General features: G+C 32.5%; 3 protein-coding genes across 7 annotated transcripts; 2 read left to right on the top strand and 1 right to left on the bottom strand.

The window, feature by feature from the left end:
- The first annotated feature begins 682 nt into the window (after positions 1-682).
- LOC123702929 (aspartate aminotransferase, cytoplasmic) lies at positions 683-9,256 on the top strand. The gene is made up of 9 exons (XM_045650788.1): positions 683-861; positions 1,270-1,377; positions 2,844-2,917; positions 3,372-3,480; positions 5,812-6,029; positions 6,382-6,532; positions 6,903-7,068; positions 7,888-7,959; positions 8,121-9,256. The coding sequence occupies exons 1-9, from the start codon at positions 750-752 to the stop codon at positions 8,338-8,340; spliced, it is 1,230 nt and encodes a 409-aa protein (XP_045506744.1). The 5' UTR covers positions 683-749; the 3' UTR covers positions 8,341-9,256.
- Positions 9,257-11,948: 2,692 nt separating this feature from the next.
- On the bottom strand, positions 11,949-18,168 carry LOC123701988 (periodic tryptophan protein 1 homolog). The gene is made up of 13 exons (XM_045649622.1): positions 17,960-18,168; positions 17,776-17,834; positions 17,469-17,587; positions 17,195-17,268; positions 16,907-17,012; positions 16,368-16,475; positions 15,136-15,310; positions 14,753-14,849; positions 14,407-14,577; positions 13,899-13,989; positions 13,517-13,598; positions 12,687-12,838; positions 11,949-12,072 (listed from the first exon to the last, which is right to left on the bottom strand). Exons 1-13 carry the CDS (start codon positions 18,041-18,043, stop codon positions 12,002-12,004), a joined length of 1,389 nt encoding a protein of 462 aa, XP_045505578.1. The 5' UTR covers positions 18,044-18,168; the 3' UTR covers positions 11,949-12,001.
- Positions 18,169-18,620: 452 nt separating this feature from the next.
- Positions 18,621-24,876, top strand: LOC123703697 (zinc finger protein weckle-like). 5 transcript variants are annotated; one of them, XM_045651800.1, is made up of 10 exons: positions 18,621-18,752; positions 19,448-19,684; positions 19,769-19,853; positions 21,051-21,234; positions 21,320-21,662; positions 22,045-22,175; positions 22,506-22,631; positions 22,859-22,967; positions 23,373-23,541; positions 23,926-24,876. In XM_045651800.1, exons 2-10 carry the CDS (start codon positions 19,465-19,467, stop codon positions 24,104-24,106), a joined length of 1,548 nt encoding a protein of 515 aa, XP_045507756.1. In that variant the 5' UTR covers positions 18,621-18,752; positions 19,448-19,464; the 3' UTR covers positions 24,107-24,876. The 5 variants fall into 5 exon arrangements, with proteins under 5 accessions (XP_045507756.1, XP_045507748.1, XP_045507739.1 ...); XM_045651792.1 differs by lacking the exon at positions 18,621-18,752 and adding an exon at positions 19,032-19,226; XM_045651783.1 differs by lacking the exon at positions 18,621-18,752 and adding an exon at positions 19,032-19,358.
- Positions 24,877-25,032: the final 156 nt, after the last annotated feature.

Below are 25,032 nucleotides of genomic sequence, written 5' to 3'. Positions count from 1 at the left end.
ATTACAAAAAAGCGCTTGATAAAACCTTCAAATAGGTTTAAAACATAAATATTTATCAATTTGCTGAAAATCACTTACCGATGGAAAGATATTTTTACATTGTTTTTATCCAAAACTCCCATTCGACTAGTGATAGCCGGTTGCTAAACATACAATAGTTATTTTAGCACACTGACAAATAAAAAGAAACACTGTACACTATATATTTTCTAAATATTTCGTTAAAAACACTTGACGCACTGAGCCCACCAGCTGGTTGGAAAACAAACTGACTGCCGGCGCGCTACGTTTGAAGACAGTGCAGATACTCTATCGCTATCTCAATCTGGCTTTTGCTGTTATTGACTAAGAGTAAGTAGATTAGAAAATATGTATTTTGTTCTGTCTTAATATAAGAACTCTATAGGTTAATTGCTCTTAGATTGATACCTATAGCTATAGAATAAAAACCATTGGAATAAATAACCAATGACTAAGGAATCCTATAACCACAGAACAAATATACTCTCCTATAACCTACCTACATAGAATAAACATGTAATTGACAGTGACGCAAATGACATTGTTTTTGTGAAAGGTCATATTGGTGAAATCTACTGATAAAAGTATTTTTTGTGATAAAAATATATTAAATAAGAGCATTTCAGTATCGATTGCAAAGAGTATAGTAATATAGATCGATTGTTTAAATCATTCCGTGTCGGTGTGTTGGCTAATTTGGTTGTGTTTTAAATAATACAATAATAACAATGAGTTCACGTTTCGCGGTTGTCGAGCAGGGGCCACCGATTGAGGTGTTTCTGCTAAATAAATTGTGTGCCGACGACACAAATAAAAATAAAGTGAATCTGGGAGTTGGCGGTAAGTGTAACAATTAGTTAGGTATATTTTATTAGCGTAATATGTTTAGAAACAATGCGATATAATAAATGTTATTATGTAATAATATTTTGATAAATCAGCATACCGGCATCGCATCACGCAAAGCGAAAGGGGATGTAAAAATAAATATGAAACATACAATATTGTATATTGTTTACCGGTGTCTTGATGATGTGCCAAAATATTGTAAACAAAAGTATATTTTTGACTATTGCTAAGGTTCAAGATCGAGTTGGTTGACTTGTCTTAAAAATAAACTTATTTTGATTACACTATTTGAGAAAGGATACTCTACCATTTTGTTTTTATTAATTTTTTTAAAACACTTTATGTATCCTTTTTATATTAACTATTTTACCGGTAAATGAATTGTTTGTATCTTTACAGCATACAGAGATGAAAATGGAAAACCATGGGTATTGCCTGTTGTGCGTAAAATGGAAAAACAGATGGCAGCTAATGAAAATCTGCTCCATGAATACCTGCCTGTACTCGGTGAGATTCTGTTATTATTAATCCTTTGATATAAAAATCCAAAATGCATGCGTATATATATCATTGTGATTGAAACACTGAAAAGTTTATGCATGTTAATAAAATATATAATGAGTAGTGCATGTTTTTCTCTAATTTAAGAAATTTTAATTGTTGTTCGCATTATAATTTTATAATAAAAATTATCAATACAATAATGATTCAAGATTAGTGTAAAGGAGTAGAAATAGCACATACAAGGCTTATCTTATCAGAAAATACAATAAGTTTTATATTGCTCTGATTAACCTATAAATATGTTAATGTATCTAAATTATTTATGTAATTATTTAGGGAAAAGATTCCTAACCCCTTAAAATGACGAGTTTACTATCAATCTCCAAATAGATATGTTATCTATTCACAATGACATAACACCATAATAATATTTTAAATATGTAATATATTTCCTACAGTTGATAAGCAAAGGTTTTTTTATATAAGACACCTTGTTATCATGTTTTTTTCTTAGTTTACTTAAATGTTAATTGCACAGAATCATATTGTGAATATTTATGACAAATATGTACTTTTTTTGGATGGTATGAATTCAGAATTAAAATTTTAGCTAGATTGTGTCCATTTAGTCTTAGAAGAAATTTTAATATATAATTTAGATTGTATTATTAAAAACTACATAATAAGCACATAAAATGTTTGTGTACTTACAATATTCATTATTATAAGATCAGGATAAAATAAATTAAATCTTCAATGTAAAGTGGATTAAAAGGGGAATACCTATATAAAATTTGTAGTGAAACTTCTTTAGGCGCGTTGATAGTAAAATTTCAAGGACGCGTCATGGCAATACCGTCTCGTCCGCGTGGAGTGGCGTTTTGGTATCCTTGTATCTTGCTGATGAAGTTTTACTTCTGACACATGTGCTTGACATACACTCTTTTTATTATAATACCCTTGTAGTATCATATGCAATGTCTGTTTAGTAAATATAAGACAACCTTAAAAAATACTTCACATACATGTGAATGGATGTTATTAAAAATATGTTATTATTGATGCAACTTATTTACTGTATTGGAGTATTGATTATTCAGGCTGGTTGCAGAGCTTGACCGACCATCAGTGCGTACCGTCGATCCTGACGATACGCATCAACAATGTGTAATGTGTATGATATGACACATATACGCATGACAATACGCGTGCGTATGGTCGGTCTAGCTATGAACGGTTTTATGAATTTTCATACATATGACAAGCGCGACTGAAGTACGCACTGATGGTCGGTCAAGCTCTGCAACCAGGCTAAGATTATTATTTTCCAAATAAATTATAATAAATACCAGCTTTGTGCAGTGTTGTACTAAAAGCTTTTCTGTATTACCTACTGATTTGTTATAGCAAAGGAAATTAGTTAGTAAACTAATACTTACATAAATATTATCTTATAATTTGTATTGCAGGCCTTGAACAATTCAGCAACTTGTCAGTTTCTATGCTGTTAGGTGAAGACAGTCCTGCTTTGGCTGAAGGAAGAGTAAGTTTATAATTAACTAACCTTCTGCGTGCGGCTCCGCCCGCTTTGAAGAAAACTTAACAAATTATGCATACTGAAACGTTCTTCGAAAACCCCCATAAAATCAGTTGCATTTAAAAGATTGAAACAAACATAGGGATGAATAGGCAGTGACAGCGACTGTGTTTTATACTATGTAGTGAAAATATTCGCTATTTTATTAATTTATTATTTGTTTGTACTTATAAGTAGTGTAATCTAAATATTTATTGAGAGAGATTTAAATACAATGTATTTAATTTGTACAATTTCTCTTATTATCTACTCTTACGATAAATACGCAAGTTAGATTGTTTTGTTACGGATTAACTCAAGAACCTAGTAAAAATATATATGTAGTTTTATTTCATCAGTGATCACATACATTATTTATGAGTAACTAAGAAGAGTGGATAATGTTTTATGTTAATTACAGGCTTTTGGTGTCCAAACATTGTCGGGAACAGGAAGTTTAAGAGTTGGTGCGGAATTTTTGAACAAGCACCTTAAATACACAACATTCTACTACTCGAGTCCAACATGGGGTGAGAAAGATTAATTAATTTAATATTATGTAAAATTTAAAGATATACTGATATATTGCCAGATAAATTTGTCAGTAATATAATAAAGACTTTTACAATCTATAGTGAGTTTAAAAATTGAAAAATAAAGTTGTTAAATAAAGATATAATTTGTGTTCAGGTTATGTTTTAATTAGGTACAGAACACTTATGTGTACATAAATGCCTTAATTAAATTGTGAAATAGAAAAAGTTGTTGCTTATGTTATCAAAAACGTTATAGCTTTCAATTGATTCATTTCGTGTTGAGATATTACCAACTGATATACAGTAGGTACAACAATCACGTAAATTTAAGACGAAGAGTGGAAACAATATTTTTGTAGATAAAATTGTGATTTGGAAGATTTTTATTAATTACCGTGATAATTGTATATTATAAAAGGATAAATTTAAAGCGAAAATATTATGAAATCTGAATTAATCTATAAGTACACATTTGGTACAAATAGTCACTGTATAAAATTAAATAAAAGACAGTTGTTTAGAATTTTGGAAACTGTGCAATTATTTGTTTCTTCAATATCAATGATGTAATATTAGTTTTCCGCCCGCACCTTCGCCCGCATTGTTTTAAATAAATAGCTTATTGCCAAATTAATTGGATGGTTAAAACTTCCTCGACAACCCCTATTAATTAACTTCTTTAGGCGCCTTGAGAGTAAAATTTCAAGGTCGCGTCATGGCAATACCGCCATGTCATGGAGTAAGGCGACGATTTTGGTATTTTTGAATCTTGCCATAGAAGTTTCACTTTTAATAGTCCAAGATCCCAGAGCGATAAGACATAACTTATTTTCTAAAAGATGAAACTTTAAGTTCTCAGTAGTGTCTCATGTACTTTGTATACCTGCGTGTTTGTGAAGTTTGCCCAGTGACACCTGGGAAGGTACCAGGTGAGAAAGGTGACTAAAAATAAGAGTTACTTTACTTAAATTTAGATGGCTGATTTTTACATATATTTTATAGAATATCATTCTCAAATGGTATCGCAAGTATCAGACACTTTTCATGGACCAAAACTTTAGTCAGACGCTTTAAAGCTCCGCCAAAAATAAATAAACTTTACTTATTTTTTAATGTCTGATTTTTTAATATGTTATCAACATAACTATTACAAAATTATATTTAATCAGTCAGACAAATTGGAATGACCAAAAATCCACTAAACACAAAAAATATTCAGCCGTGAGTACGAACGCGAGAGCACTTTATGAGCATGCGTGTCAGAGGGAAGAATGTAAATATTCCAAAAAGTACTTACTGCTTTCGATAAAATATTTCTGCATCTCTTTTCAAATAAAATGAATTTCAACATTAAGGTAATAATTAATAATTATTAAAATTAAAATAATTTATTGCATATATTCGGTAAATTATTTTTTAGCATAGAACCTCCACCTTTTTGTTTTAGGATGAAAAAGAAAATAGTGTGACAGGCTTAGTGCTTGACAAAGTGGTAAAGTCACGTATCGATAAAAATACAATAATTATAATATCATATATGCAATTCATATCATATATGCAACTATAATATAATATATGCAATAAATTATTTTAATTTTAATAATTATTAATTATTACCTTAATGTTGAAATTCATTTTATTTGAAAAGAGATGCAGAAATATTTTATCGAAAGCAGTAAGTACTTTTTGGAATATTTACATTCTTCCCTCTGACACGCATGCTCATATAGTGCTCTCGCGTTCGTACTCACGGCTGAATATTTTTTGTGTTTAGTGGATTTTTGGTCATTCCAATTTGTCTGACTGATTAAATATAATTTTGTAATAGTTATGTTGATAACATATTAAAAAATCAGACATTAAAAAATAAGTAAAGTTTATTTATTTTTGGTGGAGCTTTAAAGCGTCTGACTAAAGTTTTGGTCCATGAAAAGTGTCTGATACTTGCGATACCATTTGAGAATGATATTCTATAAAATATATCTAAAAATCAGCCATCTAAATTTAAGTAAAGTAACTCTTATTTTTAGTCACCTTTCTCACCTGGTACCTGCCCAGGTGTCACTGGGCAAACTTCACAAACACGCAGGTATACAAAGTACATGAGACACTACTGAGAACTTAAAGTTTCATCTTTTAGAAAATAAGTTATGTCTTATCGCTCTGGGATCTTACTCTATAAGTCGTGACTCGGCACACACGCTCTATTTTTTAACTGTCCCTTTAAAGTGGGTCAAAATCGATTCTAAAGGAGTTGGTTATATACAAAAATGTAGCTGACATACAGACGAAGGCTAATTATTAGTGTGTTCATTTTTTTTTTAGAAAACCATCACCTCGTATTCGTGAACTCTGGCTTCACGTCACCACGCACTTACCGCTATTGGAACCCCAAAACTCTGGCGATCGACTTCGACGGAATGATCGAGGATCTACAGAAGGCGCCAGAGAACTCTGTGGTCATACTGCACGCGTGCGCACACAACCCGACCGGCATTGATCCCACGCAAGAGCAGTGGATCAAGATCGCTGATGTTATGCAGGTTTGATGTGCTTGGTTATTAATAAAATTATTGTTAAAAAAATAATGTTTACTACTCCGTTCTAAGCAATGTTTTTCTTGATAACGGGGTAATAAACAATTTATAAATTGTCGGAAAGTGGACATTTTGTTGTTTGCATGTAACTCATTATAAAGATATCACAAAAGTAAAGACTGTTTAAGTAAGAATTGACGTCAAATCATAAAATAAAACGTCCATTAAAATACATGTGCGACTACATGTGTTCCAATCAGGATATTCAAATTTAAAACCATGAATAGAGTTTTGAAAATTGTTTTCAATTGGATTTTTTTGTGTCTAATTTGAATTTAATATTGATATTTTTGTCCAGGAACGCAAATTGTTCCCGTTCTTCGACAGCGCGTACCAGGGCTTCGCGTCTGGTGACCTCGAGCGGGACGCGTGGGCGGTGCGCTACTTCGTGAAGCGCGGCTTCGAGCTCGTGTGCTCGCAGTCGTACGCGAAGAACTTTGGGCTCTATAGTGAGTGCGATACGGGCTAGTTTTGTGTGTTGTGGGTAAATTATAGGGAATAAAAAAAAATATATTATTATATGTATGAGTATTATTTTAAAGCTAATTGGGATTTTCTTAGTTATTTTAATATTATTCACTTAAAAAAGTCAACAAGAACTAATAATCTTAAATTAATTGATGCATGTTTTTAAGTAATGACTAATGCCTGACATTGCCTATATTTTATTATTTTCTGAAAAGTTTGTCTATATCGCAAATAGGTAAACGCCTATACTTATCAGGTGAATATTTAAAACAGAAATGGTTCAATAGACATTACCTGATTGTACTTACCAAAATCACAACACGCGAAAATTAATACAAACCTCTTTTACAGACGAGCGTGTCGGCAACCTAGCCTTCGTAGTATCGGACGCCAAACTGATCCCCGCTATGAAGTCGCAGCTCACGTGGGTGGTGCGCGGCTCGTACTCCAACCCGCCGGCGCACGGGGCGAGGGTTGTGGCCAACGTGCTCGCTGACACCAAGCTGTTTGACGAGTGGTGAGTGGCGAGCTTTATGTGGCAAGTGACAGGTGACAGGTGGTGCGGGAGGGAGTGGCGAGCTTTAGGTCTTGACAGGGGGGCGAGTGGTGAGCTTTAGGTCTTGACAGGGGGGCGAGTGGTGAGCTTTAGGTCTTGACAGGGGGGCGAGTGGTGAGCTTTAGGTCTTGACAGGGGGGCGAGTGGTGAGCTTTAGGTCTTGACAGGGGGGCGAGTGGTGAGCTTTAGGTCTTGACAGGGGGGCGAGTGGTGAGCTTTAGGTCTTGACAGGGGGGCGAGTGGTGAGCTTTAGGTCTTGACAGGGGGGCGAGTGGTGAGCTTTAGGTCTTGACAGGGGGGCGAGTGGTGAGCTTTAGGTCTTGACAGGGGGGCGAGTGGTGAGCTTTAGGTCTTGACAGGGGGGCGAGTGGTGAGCTTTAGGTCTTGACAGGGGGGCGAGTGGTGAGCTTTAGGTCTTGACAGGGGGGCGAGTGGTGAGCTTTAGGTCTTGACAGGGGGGCGAGTGGTGAGCTTTAGGTCTTGACAGGGGGGTGAGTGGTGAGCTTTAGGTTTTGGTGACAACAGGACGGGGAAGGACAGGTTGAGGGGGAAGGACTTGTAGTTGTTACTTATAACAACACAATTTGAAAACTTCTTCGTCCCATTCACAGGCTGAATGCTATAATGCAATAAAGTTTTGACTTTTTTGAATTCACAATTTACAAAAAAAAGTATAAATTATATAAAGTAATTGATCACAGAATCATATAAAATCAAATATTATATTAAAAATAATATCTATATTTAGACTGTTATATAATTTATGAATTTTTTTTTCAGGAGAGACCACATCAAAATGATGTCTGCCAGAGTAATGCAGATGAGAGAAGCGCTTCGTGCTGAGCTTATCAAGTACGTATTGAATATATTATAATTATAGGAGCAATTTTTTTTAATACTGATAATTTTAAACACTTGCCAAAAACAGAAATACAATAAGAAGTTTTCAAATATTATAATAATAAGTACTTTCAAATATTTACAAAAATAACATTTAAATATATTTTTTTCAGACTGGGCACACCAGGAAACTGGGACCACATAGTGAAACAAATCGGCCTCTTCTCATACACGGGTCTCACACCGAAACAGTGCGAATATCTCATCCAAGAACACCACATTTATTTATTGAAGTCCGGACGTATCAACATCTGTGGCCTTAACCCAAGCAATGTGCAATACGTAGCAAAGGCCATCAACGACGCCGTCACAAAGTTCCCGGCTGAAGAGTAATGCTTTTTTATCATTATAATCATTTTGTCTGTGTGATTGTACAATTTGTGTATTATAATATGTGGATCGGGCAACACAGTCATTTTATTTTATCTGTATTCATAAGAACGTCACAACAACGAATAGTGTTTAAAAATAGAACTGTAGTTGTAGGTACGGTTTGTGTAATCTGTGGTTGAAATTGCGCGGGAAATTTGACAGGCAGCATTTATTATGGCGGCTACTTTACGCTGAATTGTACGATCGCACACACAATCAGCTTTTAAGTGAGATTATTATTTTAATAAAAGGCAATGAATATCGGAAATAGAACAATTTTTATAACTATATACATATTACATTATATAGATGCTATTATTTATATACACGTTTTTTAACTACAAGAGAATAGTGTGAAAATAGAACTAAACCCACTTGCCTTAACGCTTATAAATAGTATAGACTCTAATAATATAGCATTTTAACATTTATAGTATAATCCATTTGGATACTTTTTCTTTTAATTCGGTTTGAGATTATTGCACTGCCGCAAGGGACGAAATCGTGTTCAATTTAAAGTGAGGGACCTTTTTGGTCGATATTTTTATGAAAGCTGGATATTTTCTTGTTATTTGTTAACTATAATCGAGTATTTATGCGCTTTTAGTTAATGCATGATTAAACGTGAATATTTAGAGTTCCTTATTAGTTTATTTGTATCAACAATCATACAGTGTTTAATGTAATCAAATGTTATGTTTATATTTAGGTGTATAACGTCTATGAAACTGTATTATTGTAACATTCAAATATAATTTGTGTTAATTTTTTATAATAAATTCGTGATCTACAAATTCCCAGGCGCATAATATGATTGTGTAGTTTTTTTTTATTTAGTTCCTTGTAAGAAATGTTGCAAATATAATCTCAGTTACAATTCTTGTTTTATTTATTTTTACCATCTACATAAACATCGTTAAACATATTTAGTGAAATTGGATAGTGATATAATTTTAATAAAATAGTAAATCTCAGAATACTCACACATTTTTACACTGCCTACTTTTGATATACGTATGTAAAAATGTATAGGGTTATATTAAGTTCTTACAAATCGCACCATAAACCTTACCTTAATTAATTTTTAGAAATTATTTATTCGAAGTTAAAATACATAATAAAAAGAGAAGTCAATGAGTAAATCGTTTTTGTTAATACATATGAATGCTAAAGTATTCACCACATTCGCATCTATTGGTAATGTAATATTATTTAGGCTATATATAGCCTACTTCGATAAATTGACTAACTTTGGTATCAAAACGAAAAAAAATAAAATCAGTAGTTCTGAGTTTAGCCCGATGATCCAAACAAAAAACTCAGGGCGCTTTCAATTGATGCGTTTCGTGTCGGACGGCTGCGGTGCCGAAGCGGTGCGTTAGACGTACGATCCTTTTTTCATACAAAACGCTCGGTGCGGCGCCGCGAGCGTTCGCGGTAACGCATAAATTGAAGGCGCCCTTATAAAATTAGTAAAATTATTATCGAAGATCCCACCGCAGGATAAGTACGTTCATAGTTTTTTTGATGAAACGAAAATTTTATGTATATTTATAATTAAGAGAATGTATATCGACTAGATTTCCAGTCAAAATTTGGCCGCAAGCAATTTTAATTAATATTCATCATCTTTAACAGCCAGCAACCCTCATTTGCAGCTGAATTTAATAAGGCAATCATATATGATATTGAAAAGAAAAAAAAATAGCTTTAATTTGATATATGATTCATTAATGTGCGTTATGGATTGAAACCATACCTGTTTGCACCAGGCTGGGTGGCAGGTGAAAAACGGCAAACGTGGTTTTTTAGTATCTTTATGTAATTTAAGGTGATGTAGACTATAAATAACAAGTGAACGGATTTTTTTTCCAAAAAAATCGATTCATCGATCTCGAATCGATCGAAAAAATTTATTTTAATAAAACATGCTTGAGGCCAAAGGAGAATGGCGAAACTGGGCCTAACTGTTACAGAAATCATAATATATTTAAAATTCATTATGTTATTTTTAGTAATTCTTGGTAAAATATTTACTTCTGATTCTATGGGAAAACAAATCTTTGAAAAAAAAGATAATGTGTTCACTACCGGCATTGTTATTTAGATTTCTATGACTACCGGTCTTATCAAGCAGAGATTGTCAGTGTTGTCAGGAGTAAAAAAGTCGAATATATCGATTAATACCACAGAATGAATGTCTATATTTTATTTTTAATTTTTTTGAATTCAAATGCTTTATAAATCAGAAGCAAAACTTAACTTATTTTTAACACATATCTTAATTTATTTAGATCATTCTATAAAATAAAAACATGTTTTACTTAATCAATAATAATTATAACATTTTTATTAAGGTACCTGGCCATTAATAAAATGTCAAATTATTAATCATAATTGTGTCAGTGATGAGTGATTTGTTTATGTTTGTTGTTTGACATTTGAGTGAAGTTTTAGGCCCTTCTCCCATTACGATACGCATAGGCGATTCAAGTATCCTGCAAGTCTCGGAGACTAGTCACCGCGGAGTATCTCACATACATTTTTATGTAGGCTCGCACACTACGCTACTGGTATCCTACACGTCCGCGACTAGTATAGCACTACTCACCGTGTCGGTCGCTTTTGCATCGCGTCTCGACTCTCGCGCGTATCTCTTCGTTAGAAAGATAAAAATATCTAATCCTCATGTTGTAGTTCTCGTTCGGCTACAAAAAGTATCCAGTACTTCTTACTCTTACGTTGGCGTCTTCTATTTCTATAAAAAAGAAAAACTGCAAGAGCTTCTTCGTCACTGGAATCGCTGATTGCTCGACATAACGACGTAACTGTTGTTGCAATAAATAAATTAATTATTATTATTATAACGTCGGTCCACAAAAACAAGGCACAATAATGATGAATTTAGCCATTTTTCAGTCGCATAATATGCGAGCATCGGGTAGCCAGCAAATATCTAAGTAGTTCTACGCGAGTATCGTATTCTAGAAGTATCGTACCTAATGGCAGAAGGGCCTTAGTAACGTTATATTCAAAATTGATCTTAATCAATATCCCAATATCTCTGCTATCCCATAGAAAAGATCTATAATTATTATATTCATAGAGTCTGTATATTTTTATCTATTTAATCACCCATAAATCATCAGTGTAACGATCGCCCAGAGTCCTATGGGAGTTTGCCATTCTCCTTTTGACTGGCAACCTAGTCGATATACCTATTATATTCTTCATAAAACTATGAACGCAATAATCTTGCGATGGGATCTAGTACCATTAGTTTGTAAATAAGTTAAAAGTACCTTTCTAAAAGTTATAATTTTGTTGCAGTGACTGCGCGTCAAAATTGTAAACAATTGGGTTTAAGGATCTTCTCAAAGCGGTGGCAGTATTTTCCAAATAATGGATTACCAGTATTTTAATAAACTGTACATTTTGAATCATTTATATTTTATTGTTATATATTCCTTTTTATTTTTGGAAATAAAAATATTATTAAACATTTTGGATTTTTACTATAACACCCTCGAAACTCATAAGTCATAACAGTATTTTAAGGAGAAACACGATTGAAATATGTATATAAATTTTATTTTTTCTTATTAATCTATAAAATTATTGTCTATGACTCCATAGCTTCTGTATTTTCTGCTGACACGGTGACTTGAGGCCGTGATCCGAAACGGTTCATGACTGCGAAAAAAAAAAATATCACATGAATAAAGTTATGAATTTAGATACAAATTATAGATTCATTTTAGAAATTAATTTCTTCAATTATAAAATAATAAAATCTATGTATGGGTTCACTCTTTACCGAGTTTTTTATATTTAAAAAATAGTCAAGGAATCCATGACTGCTATATTTATAAATATGACCAACCCCTTCTTCCTTTCAAAATTAGACAAACGATAGCGATAGCAGTATTTATCTATCTATCGGAGATATTACATACTAAAACATACAAGTCAATAGATGTTACTGTTTGCGAATTTGGTCAAATATATTGCTGTAATTTCTTCCTTTACAACTGTAATGGCACACCCAGTTATAAAGTTGGCAAACTGAATTATTATATTATCACTAGCTGCGCTCCGTTGTTTCACCCGCGTGGCTCCGCTCCTGTTGGTCATGGCGTGATAGTATATAGCCTTCCTCGATGAATGGGCTATCTAACACCGAAATAATTTTTCAAATCGGACCTGATCGTTTCTGAGATTAGCGCGTTCAAACAAACAACCAAACTCTTCAGCTTTATAATATTAGTATAGATTACACACACACACACACACACACACACACTTACCCTCGTCACTGCTGGTCAGGTCGGCCAGCTCGATGCAGTTCTGCTTGTTGTCGCCGCCCACGGCCACGGCCAGCGGGTGGTCGGGGCAGGCGGCCGCACACAGCGCTTGCCCAACACGGCCAGCCCGCTCGCTTACTTGTACGGCGCCAGCACTGACGAATTTAAATTGTTTTTTATTATTATTACGATAGATCTGCTTTTTTGTATGAGTTTTGTGGTAATAAATGTGTGATAATAAAGTTTTGTTATTATGTGTTAGTTGTTACTATGCCTTTACTGATGTGTATTATTATTGAAATGAAACTTCTTTATCGGGGTTGGAAAAAAATTTATATTTATAAATTTATAAAAAATTTAGTGTAACATTTTTTCGTTACGCATGACATTTTTCCGTTACGCGCCATCTTTTTCTTATCCCTACCACGCGTGGATCCGCTTATTTCTGTAAAGTTGCATATAGTAAATTATTTTTTGAAAAATAAGGTCATAAAGAAGTTTCACTTCTTACGTGTGTACACTACTACATGCACACATTTTTATTTTTGTATAAGTTTTGTGGTAATAAATGTGTGAAAATAAAGTTTGTTTCTTATGTGTTACTATGCATTTACTGATACGTATTATTATTATTTTAATTGTTTTATTATTTTTACAAATTTTTTACATGCGTTCAAAGATTTCCGAGAATTAATTTATGACACTCAGAAAGCGAACCAACTAAAATCTGTTAAACTCTTAATTTTATTGTATAGCAGACAATTTTACAATTATATTTATTTTTCAGTGCCTTTTACAGCTAGCAATCTGATATTAAATAAATATTCACTCACCTAGTTATGTCCCATGTCTTTAGTTTCGCATCTGTACCAACGGTTATCATCAAACCGGGTATCTTATCACTTAGAATTAGACCTGAAATTAATAAAAAATATTTAAATTTCTTTTTCATTGTAAGAAATGATAAAATATTAAAAAGAAATTGAATGATGTTGTAGTGAGAATGAAAAAAGGAAACATTTTTGTGATTACTTTTTTATACTTACCAATTTTATAATAAATTTTAAATTAGTAAAGTGTAAACGATAAAATTATTTTAGAAAACATTATTTCTGAATGACTTATTTAATTCTAGTTTTCATACAAGTAAAGAAACAGAGATTCAAGTTTAATTTTTTTCTCAGTTCAACTCGGGCTCCTAAATAAACGACATACCTGTAACCTCTTTCTCGTGTGCCTGTATCGTCCACAACGGTTCGTCCTGTCTGCAGTCCACGTACGCAACTTTGCCTTCGTTGTTGCTCATCTAATTATAGAGAAAAACAATAGTAAATTTATAGTGGGTAGTTCAATAAAATATGTTTTACTTAAGAAGGACATTCTTTTTTTCATATTTTTACCCGCCTTCTCCGTCTCGCTCGCCCGTTCCCTTTAATTTATCGATGAGCGTTAACTTATGAAACGGGCATTCGATATGATGAGATAGGTTAAGTTCAGTTTATTTAAAAACTGTACAGAAAAAGAATCACTGTTAAGCGAGGCTCCGTCGCATCGTAACCTGCACCTGCCGGACTTTGGTCTTGGTCGCACTTGGTTAGGTGTTAGTTGCACTTGGTTTGGTGTCAGTTGCACTTGGTTTGGTGTCAGTTGCACCTACCTGGCGTGTTCAACTAACTCAGTCGTGCAGACTGCAGTCTGTGCCGCGCGCACAGCTAACACTCACCGCGAAGCAGAAGGGACTGTGCACATCCCACAGCACGCGCTCTATCTCGGGGCCGAGCGCCCACGTGCGGTGCGCGTCTGGTGTCCTGCAGTCTGTGACACGCGCGTGACCGTCGCACGCGCCGGTTAGTAGCGTTTGCGCTTCTAGCGGGTGGAATACGAGCGATTGGACCTAGAGTATTGAAAAGTATGATTAAAAATTAAGCTTTGACTCTCTGAAATGAAATCGTCTTCTTCTTCTACTTCAAAATAGTCCTAGTGTATTTATCACATAAATAAGTATTGTGTAACATTTCCAATAAACACAGAAAAGACCAGCAAAAAACATTACAAAAAAAGAAACAAACCTTATCTTGGAAGTAATCAAGTTTCGTGTGCGGCGTGCCCTGATCGAGGTCCCACAACAGAACTGTGTTATCCGCAGACCCGCTCGCCATCACGTGCCTAATAATAATTCAATAATATACTTTAACAGAAAAAAATAATTTTACTGCCGTTTATTTAGTCCAATTAAAAAATTCGGTGTTAATCATCAAGCTTAGAAATCGTTTTGCACACTCTGACTGAAAACGATAAGTATTGAAAAAAAAAAATAAAAAAAATTGTCGGCAATATACGCCATTTTAATTCTGACAGCGAAGAAAGAGTCTAATTCATCAGGCTACTGTAAATATAACATTTATAAAAATTTCTAAATAAGTAAAATATAATAGAAATAAAATGTACTCACGTAAAATTCCTATTCCACGACAAATCTAAAACAGCATCTTTATGTCCGACGCGTTGTATTTTCTTCTTCTTATTAGGCTTTTTGCCGAGTTTGAATGCTGGATCTAGACAGTTCTCTATGTCTAAATCCCATACTTGTATGACGGGATCCATCCCACCCAGCGCACATAGGTTACCTGAATGTTATCAATCGTTGATTTTTTTATGCTATTTATATGAAATAAAAATAAAATTTCATAAAATGACAGTGGAAGAAAAATATTGCGTATTTAATTTCCGTTTTCCAAAGATTTCGAACAAAAATTGTATGAATTAGGCATCTATGATCGACTAAAACTTTTTCAAATAGATTCTCTAAAATCCATACTAATATTATAAATGCGAAAGTAACTCTGTCTGTCTGTCTGTCTGTTACTCAATCACGCCTTAACTACTGAACCAATTTGCATGAAATTTGGTATAGAGGTATTTTGATACCCGAGAAAGGACATAGGATAGATTTTATCCCGGAAATCCCATGGGAACGGGGACTATGCTGGCTTTTCTTTTAAAACACGGGCGAAGCCGCAGGCGGAAAGCTAGTATGCTATAAAAATAATATATAATTTTAAATCCTTTATAACTGCTCATTTTTATAAATTTACTGTACCATTTGTTTTAAATTCAAATATACTATTGTGCTTAGCTATATTTTCGCAAGTAAATTGTCTACGCGATGTTGAGTAATGTCGATCATAGATGGCGCTAAGCGACGCTGCATCGCGCTATAGTTATTTTTTACGGATTTTGCAGTGTTATTTCTGCTATAATAGCATTGATGATACTATTTTTTTTATATAATATTAGTTTACAATGCAGATTTTAATACATTTTCACACGCTTTAAAGGTAATAAATTAATAAATTTCTATACATACAATAAAAAACTATTCCATTTTTTTCTGAATATCAAACTCTTATGCAGTTTGAAGTCAACTTCACCACCAATACCACAATATTCCTTCTTACTTATAACGACTTCAATACTGGCATATATAATGGGCCCTCTTCACAACAGGCAACGTTGGGCGAGTAGAGACAATCATCATAGTGTAGAGGGCCTAAATGTCTATGATAGGCCGTAATGTTTATTCATAATCGCCGAATTGGCGGCAAACATCGACGATCACTTGTTCGGCCAACGCTGCTCATTGTGAAGAGGCTATTTAGACTAAGACTAAAATACGTTACTTACCAGGCTGTGGATCTGATGGGTCATGGCTCAGCCATTCTATACATAGAGGGAACCATGGCAAGATTATATCGTGGTGAACATAGAATGATCCCTCCTCTTTGTTGTATACTGAAAATAGAGGTTTAATTTGATTGAAGATATATATATAAAAGTATTGTTATATTGTAGTATCAAAAATCTATACTAATATCATAAATCTGAAGAGTTTGTTTGTTTGTTTGAACGCAATAATCTTGGGAATTGCTTGTCTGGTTTGAAAAATTATTTCGGTGTTAGATAGTCCATTTATCGAGGAAGGCTATAGGCTATATTATATCATCTCACTAAGACCAACAGAAGCGGAGCACAGCTAGTAAAAGATATGGTTGAACATAATGTATGCAAATACAAATTGATTTTATGACCCAGATAGTTACAGCATATAACAAAGAATATCATGAAGTTTTCTACTGATGAAAACTAACATTTGGTTTGGTTATTGTACAGGTAATACACTATTGATAATTGATATACATTTCTCATTTCCAATATGTACTTACTGTAAACTTCTAAAATACTAGCATCACTCTCTACATGGCCCACTAAAAGCAGGTTATCATCAGATTTTATTATGTCATCTTCTTCATCACTGTCCGCACCATCAGTCTGTAATAAAAACAATAATAATTATAATGAATGAATAAAACTAAGAATTCACTTTTAAAATTTTTAATGGGTCATGATTGAGTACTTTGATAAAAATCAATCCTTACAAAATATGTTTAATAAATTAACATTTGTTTGTTTTCAAAGTGAAACTTTTTTTTAAAGTATCACTATTTCCTTACCCTGATTTTAACATCTTCACTCAGATCTCCAAGGTTAGGCAATGTGGCTATAGTTCCCAGACCAATGGGATTAGCTGTGGATACAATTATTTAACATTTTAAGCATTATAGATAGTATATGATATTTAATTCTAAATTTATCTATTGTATTGTGGCCCAATCGGGCCGCTCGGGGCTCAATGGGTTAACTTAAAACATACTTTTTTATAAAATTATTTAAAATATATACTGAAGTCTGAAACTATAATATAATATAAATATATAAGGACATTACTATCATCCTCCTCGTCATATTTCTCAAAGTTGAACTCATCATTGGGATCAGCAGGCTCAGGAGCTGCACTTGCTTCATTGCCTTCTGAGTCACTGTTGTCATCGCCCTGTTCTGTTAATCTATAAATTAAAATATATTATACAACAAGGAAAATAGCAGTAACAGAAAATAATATCAAGCATTTAAATATGATTATTTAGTTTGTGTATTTAACTCAGCAATATGTTTATAATATCGGTGAATATTATAGCTACTGGTACTTAAATATAATTAACAATTCTACATATTTATATTAAATTCGTGCTACCTTAAATCATCAGCTGTTTGTTTGATTATTTTTTCAAGTTCCTTTTCAGTCAATTCAATCTGTAACAATACGAATATGTATTATTGGGAAGGAAACACTCTTTTCTTTTTTCTTTTCTTACCTTATGTATTCCATTATAACATTAAATTGTAACGTAATTAATGAAAAACCAATGTTAGTGTACCTTTTCGGGGACCGGTTTTGCAACGCCTCGGCGTACGAAGTGCATACATGATACCAAGCTAACTGATGGCGTATTTTCTTCCATTGTGATTAAATAGTTTTAGAAAATATATTTCATAGAACGAGCAGATTATTAATTTATGTTTACCAAAAATCTCAACACGAGGACTATCACGTTTTTTTGACAGCCGTCACTTGTCAGTTTATTGTCAAGTTGCCAGAAAGGACAGTCAGTTCACTCAGTTCACACAAGTCGGCTAATTACTCTGTAGTCAACTAGTCAGGACCACCGACCATTCACGCTGGGATCATGCTAGAGATCCAATAAATATACTTTTTGCCTATAATTCTATTTTTTGCTTGTCTCATCATAATCTACCAAAGGTATTTATTCTTGATATTAATAAAAAATCTTAAAAGATATAATTGTAATAAAAAACATATTTAAATGTTCTAAATATTACGTAAATTCTAGAATGCATCACTTATATACGTCATATTCTTTACCAGTTATTCAATTTCCTTCTGTTAATCCGTAACGAACTTACCGCTCGCGCCAATCCGTTACATCCTAATAGTGAATGGTAACCTTATGTGATGTTAATAGCGTGGTGTAAGCGTGGTGTGCTACAAAAATCGTTCACTTATTCGTGAGTAGTAAAGTGAGTATTGTTTTATGTCTTGCAAAGAGTGTGTTAAAAATAGAAATTAACTTTCTACGTTGAAATTGCTGATATTCCACGAAGGCGACAGATTTATAATAAAAAGACGTCTTACATTATTCGATTTTCCATGTAAGTGACAATAGTAAAAATTGTGTTTGCATGTCACCGTAACAATTTTGTGCAAATTCCTAGATAATATAAAATCTAATATCAAGCGTTTGCATTTCTGATTTCACAATAACACTTTTAAAGCTTTCTGGTTCCAAAAATTAAAAATTTATTGTTCAATGAACTACTGACAGTACCTACACACCAAGGTCCAAGAGTCTAAATAGTACTTAGATAGTTTAAAAACGCTTAGGTAGGTATTGTGTCAACTTGTCAGTTTTTAAATTTTTGTTTCAAATACGGTGAAATTTAAAAATGCATTAAAGAAATGTTGAAATTATTGTGAATGCGTATATTAAATACAACTTAAGTTACGAACAGAATGCTGAACTTAATCTTTAAAAAATGTGTTCAAAACAAGACTGAAAATTTGATGACTTCCCATAAATATTGTGCCTAATGACTGCATGAGTGCTTTATGATTATTTACTAAATGTAATTAAATATTATTGTGTTTTCTATAGAAACATATGTACAGTTACATTGAAGTAAAATAGAAATGTTATGTTTGTGCAGCAACTATTTTGTGTGAAGTTATAATCAAGTGATAATAACTATGTACCTAATGTAATGTTTATCTTAACTTTTATAATGTTTTACCACGAAAGTTAGTTAACTTACCAAAGTAAAAGTTATTAATTACTGTGTAATTTTAGATAGAAAAATAATAACTATGAGTTCTAATGGAGTGACCAAGAAAAAGTACAAACATAGTTCCTATTGCTGTGTCCCTCAGTGTATGAACCATGATAGGGAAGGTTTAAGCTTCCACAGTTTCCCCTCCAATGAAAAACTCAAGAAGCACTGGGAGACAATATTGAAATTGCCCAAACCAGCTTCTCGTTTTGTCCGAGTGTGTTCGGAACATTTTGTCAAACATGATTTCTTTCCAGGTATTTTATTTTCCATATTTTTGTAACTATTTCATTCATATATGGAACTATAATTCAGCAATTTCTTTATTTAAAATTTTACAGGGTCGAATAGACAGAGGCATAGGCTGAAAAAGAATGCAATACCAAGATTAAAGCTCCCTAAACCAGTACCTAAATCTAAGTCAAGGTACATATATTGCACATTAATTTACAAAAAATAAAAATGGTTACTTTTCCCTTTCATTACCTTCTCATGTTACCTGGGTTAAACAGCACTGTCTGATGCTGCCCTGAACATTTTTGGGATATTACCATGTGTCAACTGTGTTTTTTTATTGCTTATAAGATTCATTAAGATGTTCATCTGAAATTTATTTATAATTCTGTTGATTAATTTGAGTTTGTTTGATATAATCATAACATAATATAAAATAAAATCCAGGTATTTGTGGTATGTACTAGGTACACTCAAAAATACAATTTTGGACAAAAAATATAATATGTCAAGAGGCTTTTTTTTTTTCTAATTCAAATATTTAAAATTGCAAATTATTTTCATTTCTATTTTTATCAAATTATTCCTTTTTTGGGTAAATAATTGGTGGTTTACTGGCAACATTTTGTAATGTGACATTTCGAGAAAGGACATAGACAATACGTTATACGATGTCTACACGACACGACACACGTTCTTTGTACCTTTCGAAGTGCTTTCGATGTTGTAAAAATTAAATGTTAGTTATCTCTTTAACTCATTAAGTTATATTGATAATAATATAATAGTTACATAGTGTTTATAATTTTTGTGTTTTTATAAACTTTTCATTATTTTGATAACTAAAAAATTTACTTGGTCATAGACTAAAATCCATATGATGAACAGTACATTACGCGTCTGTCAGTTTTATTTTATCGGTGCTCTTGTATTAGTGTGAACTACGATTAGTACAACAAAAATATTCAGTTCTATTAATATTTCCCTTTATAATTTACTTTATTTGCAATTAATATTTGATAATATTAATCCTTATTGTAAAGTGTAAAGTGACATTGTTGATAAGGTTTTAGTCTAAATGTGATTTGTCGTATCAAAATAAGTTTTTATCAGGTTTGTTGCCAAGAGTTCTGTCTATGATTTTTAAAATTAAATTATATTAACTAGTTTTTTTATATAACTACATAATCTTGTTCCATATTTACTTTCATATTATTATATTATTTCAATTTTTAATAATGATCCTTGATAAATCTTGTCTGTAGCATATGTCAATATGAAATGTCACTGCCTAATTTTGAATGTCATAAAATTAAATAAATATTGTTATTTTTTTTTACTTTTACACAGAAATGCAATAAAATGAATGTAATTATTCTTTATTTTTAGTTTTACACCTAAGATGTTAAAAGATGAAACGAAACACAATGAAGTTATCGATGTCGAATGTCGTGCTTGTTTGCAAAAGTGCCGCGAAGGAGAGAGATATGAATTATTTAAGTGCTGGGAACCTCCATGGACCGGAATGGAGAATACAGTTGTGGAAGATTTGATAAAATTGACTCATGTACAGGTATGTCTTGCGTAATTTATTATTACGATTAAACTTGGTTTTATATATTTATTTTTCGTTATAAAGTCCGCATTAACTTTCACAGATTTTAGAAACGGATAAGCATTCCAAAGTACTCTGCCATTATTGTTACAAAATGTTGCAAAAGGCTAACAACTTTGTTCAAATAGTTCGTAGAACAGATGAAGTTTTAAAGCAGAGGTTTATAGAAGAATCCAATGGAGAGGATAATTACTGGCCTAAACCTATACAGATTGATAAAAACATGGACAATTTGTATGATAATGTGAAAATTAAAGAGGAAGTTCCATCCGATGATGAATATTACGGACATATGAATGGAACAGACCAAACACAGGAATTTCCTAAATTAGATATTAAAATAGAGGCTGAAGAATGGGATGAAAATGCACCTGTTAGAATAAATGGTAAATATTAAATTAATAATTAATGTGTTAGATAACATTGAAATTAATTTTAATTAACTCATGTACTGTAACATTTAAGTGTAAATATGTTTTTTATCTCTGTTTAAAAAACACTGATAAATAGGTCATTTTGGTAAATATTATACATAATATCATAACATAGAATGTACTACATATTGTTATATAAAGTAAACAAATAAAGTCTAATTTGTTTAACTGATTCCACTTTTTTATTTTTTATAAATAATATGTATTTTTCAATACTATTTTTTACTACTATTTTTCAATACTCAAGTTTTTGAATTTAAGATCTGTTAATGCAATCTATGCTATCTATTGTATAAAAATGATAGAAAAATAATATTTATTGAAACATTTTCAGGCACAATTTCCCTTAGTCAACTAAATGCTGAAATGGCCAGGTTACATGAATCTCCCCCGCCCAGTAAAAACGAGGGTGACGAAAATATGAATAGTGTTTTAACTAATGGCGATGAAGCAAGTGGTATTCCTGTAAGTATTTTATTTTGCTTGTGACCTGTCTGGAATAGTATTGAGGGACTGTATCAATTTTGGTCAATAGTAAAATTATAATTTATAACTAATTTTAAACTCTTCTATGTTTACACTAGCTTTCTCTAAAACCTAATAAAATATATACTAAAACCTTTGTCTTAAATCACTCTATCTATCTAAAAAACGCACAAAAATCTGCATAATTTTAAACATTTTAGCATACATTAAGGGACAGAGAAAGCGACTTTTTTAATAATATGTAGTGATATCACAAATCAATGAACATTGTGTTGTGATAAGTGAGTACCCAATAATGTGTGTTTTCAGAGTTTAGCAACTAAGATAAAAGATGAGCCCCTTAGTGAGGACGATGTGGATGAAAATGTAGCTCCCGACCTGCCTTTAGAGTGTTTATTGTGTATGAAACCATTTCTAAGTATCAGTGGACTTAAGGTTAGTTGTTTTTTAATTATTTTTATTTTACTAGTAGTAGTAGTGTAAAATCCAAATGAAATAATAAAATTCTTGTGAATTGATTACCTTATTTGTATATAGTTTTATAGTAATAAATTCAAATTTTAATAAGATAAAAAATACCATTAGTACTTTATTTACTTGTTGAGAGTTATAAATCTTATAAACAAGTAACAAGTCAATAAAAACTATATTTTCTATTACAGGCCCATGTTATAGCACAACATTCATACAAAACGGTGAAGAGAAAACACACAGATAGCCTCAGTCCTGAAAAGAACGAATTTCTGTACACCTGTACCATCTGCCAGAGAAGTAAGTATTATAAACTAGCGGTCCGCCCCGGCTTCGCCTTTGGTACATATTCACGTTTTCTCTACATAAGAACCATCCTCGAACTTCAAGGAATATTATAAAAAAGAATTAACCAAATCAGTTAAGCCGTTCTCAAGTTATGAGCTTACCAACACATTTTGGGATTCATTTTTATAAGATATTGTTTTTTATTGGTTATCCTAGTTAAATAAAATGAAATTTATTTTGAAATTTTTAATCGATCCTATTATAGTTATAGTTATAGCTTGCAGCCTGTAATGATTGAATAATAACATTGTGAATGAATCAGCATGTTTTGGATCCAAAAAACGTAACGAAATGTGTTTAAGGAAGTTATAGTATAGGCTAGCGAGATAGTCTGTAAAAAAAACTTTTCTTTTGCAGAGTTTGAAACATCAACGGACCTGATGGTGCACGAGACGTGCCACAACAAGTGCGTCTGCTACGTGTGCAACGCGAGCTTCGACACGTTCGACGCGCTCAGCGAGCACCGGCGCAGCTGTGCGGGCGAGGGGAGACTGGGCCGGCGCGTCACACTGGACGATGTCAAGCGGTGAGCGGCTTGTGTACAGTGGGGCAGTAGACACGAGCTGCGACACGTTCGACGCGCTCAGCCAGCACCGGCGCAGCTGTGCGGGCGAGGGGAGACTGGGCAGAGTTGTATTCATAGACTTTATTAAATTACTGTTTTAATAGTAATATTTCAACGCTAAGGTGGTTTATCAATGCACAGCCAAAACTATTGGATCGATTGATTTTGGCATGCAAATAGCCATTATGATATCGGCATCCGCCAAGGATTTTGATAAAATATTCTATTCCCTTGACGATAAAATAGGTCATGAAAGTTCATTATATCGCCCACACCGGCGAATCTAAAAATGCTAGCTAGTAATTTATATTTATGACTGTAAATAACTTTTTCTTATATTTTCAGGCCTAACAAACCAACAATAGAGCTTGAATGTCCACACTGCCCAGAAACATTCACGGACGCATATTACATGGACATACATTTAGAAATACACCATCCGTCGAACGATGTGTGCACGCCGCAAAGTTCTGATGAAGAGAATATGGAGATTGAAGCCCTCGAAAGCTTATTGGAGGAGATTTAGTATTTAAAATGCAGGCTTGTGATTGGTCCATTTAAATTTAATTTGGTGAACATTCTGCCTCGTGATTGGATTATACATGCTGTCATTTGTGACGTAAGAGTTTTAATTGGCTACAGTTGATGCATGAAATTGTTTCTGGTTTTAAAAATATTCGCGGTTTTTTTTTCGTTTGATGTTGCCAGTTATCAAAGCTAATGTTAAAAACATCTTATTAAATTGTACACCAAATAATTAGAACCATGATGTCGAGTAGTTTTTATTATTGTGAATATACATGTGTAAATTCCTTAAAAAATCTCACTTCATTTAATTTTTCACCTGTTTCATACAGTTGAAAATGCACACTTCATAATTTTCATTACTATTAATAATGATCTGATTAATTATTACAATTGGGAGTTTTAATTTTACTAAGGTATGTCGGCGCCATCTTGGCTTTAGTTATTTTGCTGTATATTGCAAGTTTTACAAATTAAAATGTGAATAAATCTAAATATTCTGTTTTATCGTCAAATTGGAGTTGTAATTTAAAATTTAAATAATTTTTGTAAAATATTACGTAAATCTGTATATTTTTTTAAACGTGTTCAAAATCGAGGATGTGAAAACTAGTGTGATTGGTGCGTTTGCATGGTTTTAAAATGTGATCCGAGTAAATAAAACTGTAATTTTAATATGTATAGGTTAATATTTCGCTAACTGTATGAATTCATTGTATATTGTCATTAGTGTAAATACTCATTGTATTAAATATACATGATTTTAATAGATTTTTGTTGTTTTCTTATAACTCCTTTATCATTTTCAGTAAGTTGGTACCTAATTTTTAAAATTAACTTGTTCGTCGAATATTAGACCATATATTATTATATTATGAACTATAAACAAATATGATTTTAAATGCATGATTGACACAAGTAGGTACC

Source organism: Colias croceus, chromosome 2 (assembly GCF_905220415.1).
Source record: "Colias croceus chromosome 2, ilColCroc2.1".
Taxonomy (NCBI): Eukaryota; Metazoa; Arthropoda; class Insecta; order Lepidoptera; family Pieridae; genus Colias; species Colias croceus.
The sequence above is the reverse complement of the archived record's forward strand: the minus strand, read 5'-3'. Positions and strand labels throughout refer to the sequence as shown.

Bases quoted from the DNA above. Each gene is read 5' to 3' on its own strand.
- LOC123701988 (XM_045649622.1), bottom strand. From the start codon at position 18,043: ATGGAAGAAAATACGCCATCAGTTAGCTTGGTATCATGTATGCACTTC. The intron at 17,835-17,959 runs GTACACTAACAT...GTATTGTTACAG, and splicing joins CAAAACCGGTCCCCGAAAAG to ATTGAATTGACTGAAAAGGA. The intron at 16,476-16,906 runs GTAAGTACATAT...CTCTATTTTCAG, and splicing joins TAGTATTTTAGAAGTTTACA to TATACAACAAAGAGGAGGGA.
- LOC123703697 (XM_045651800.1), top strand. From the start codon at position 19,465: ATGAGTTCTAATGGAGTGACCAAGAAAAAGTACAAACATAGTTCCTAT. The intron at 19,854-21,050 runs GTACATATATTG...CTTTATTTTTAG, and splicing joins GTACCTAAATCTAAGTCAAG to TTTTACACCTAAGATGTTAA. The intron at 22,632-22,858 runs GTTAGTTGTTTT...TTTCTATTACAG, and splicing joins TAAGTATCAGTGGACTTAAG to GCCCATGTTATAGCACAACA.
- LOC123702929 (XM_045650788.1), top strand. From the start codon at position 750: ATGAGTTCACGTTTCGCGGTTGTCGAGCAGGGGCCACCGATTGAGGTG. The intron at 862-1,269 runs GTAAGTGTAACA...GTATCTTTACAG, and splicing joins AGTGAATCTGGGAGTTGGCG to CATACAGAGATGAAAATGGA. The intron at 7,069-7,887 runs GTGAGTGGCGAG...TTTTTTTTTCAG, and splicing joins ACCAAGCTGTTTGACGAGTG to GAGAGACCACATCAAAATGA.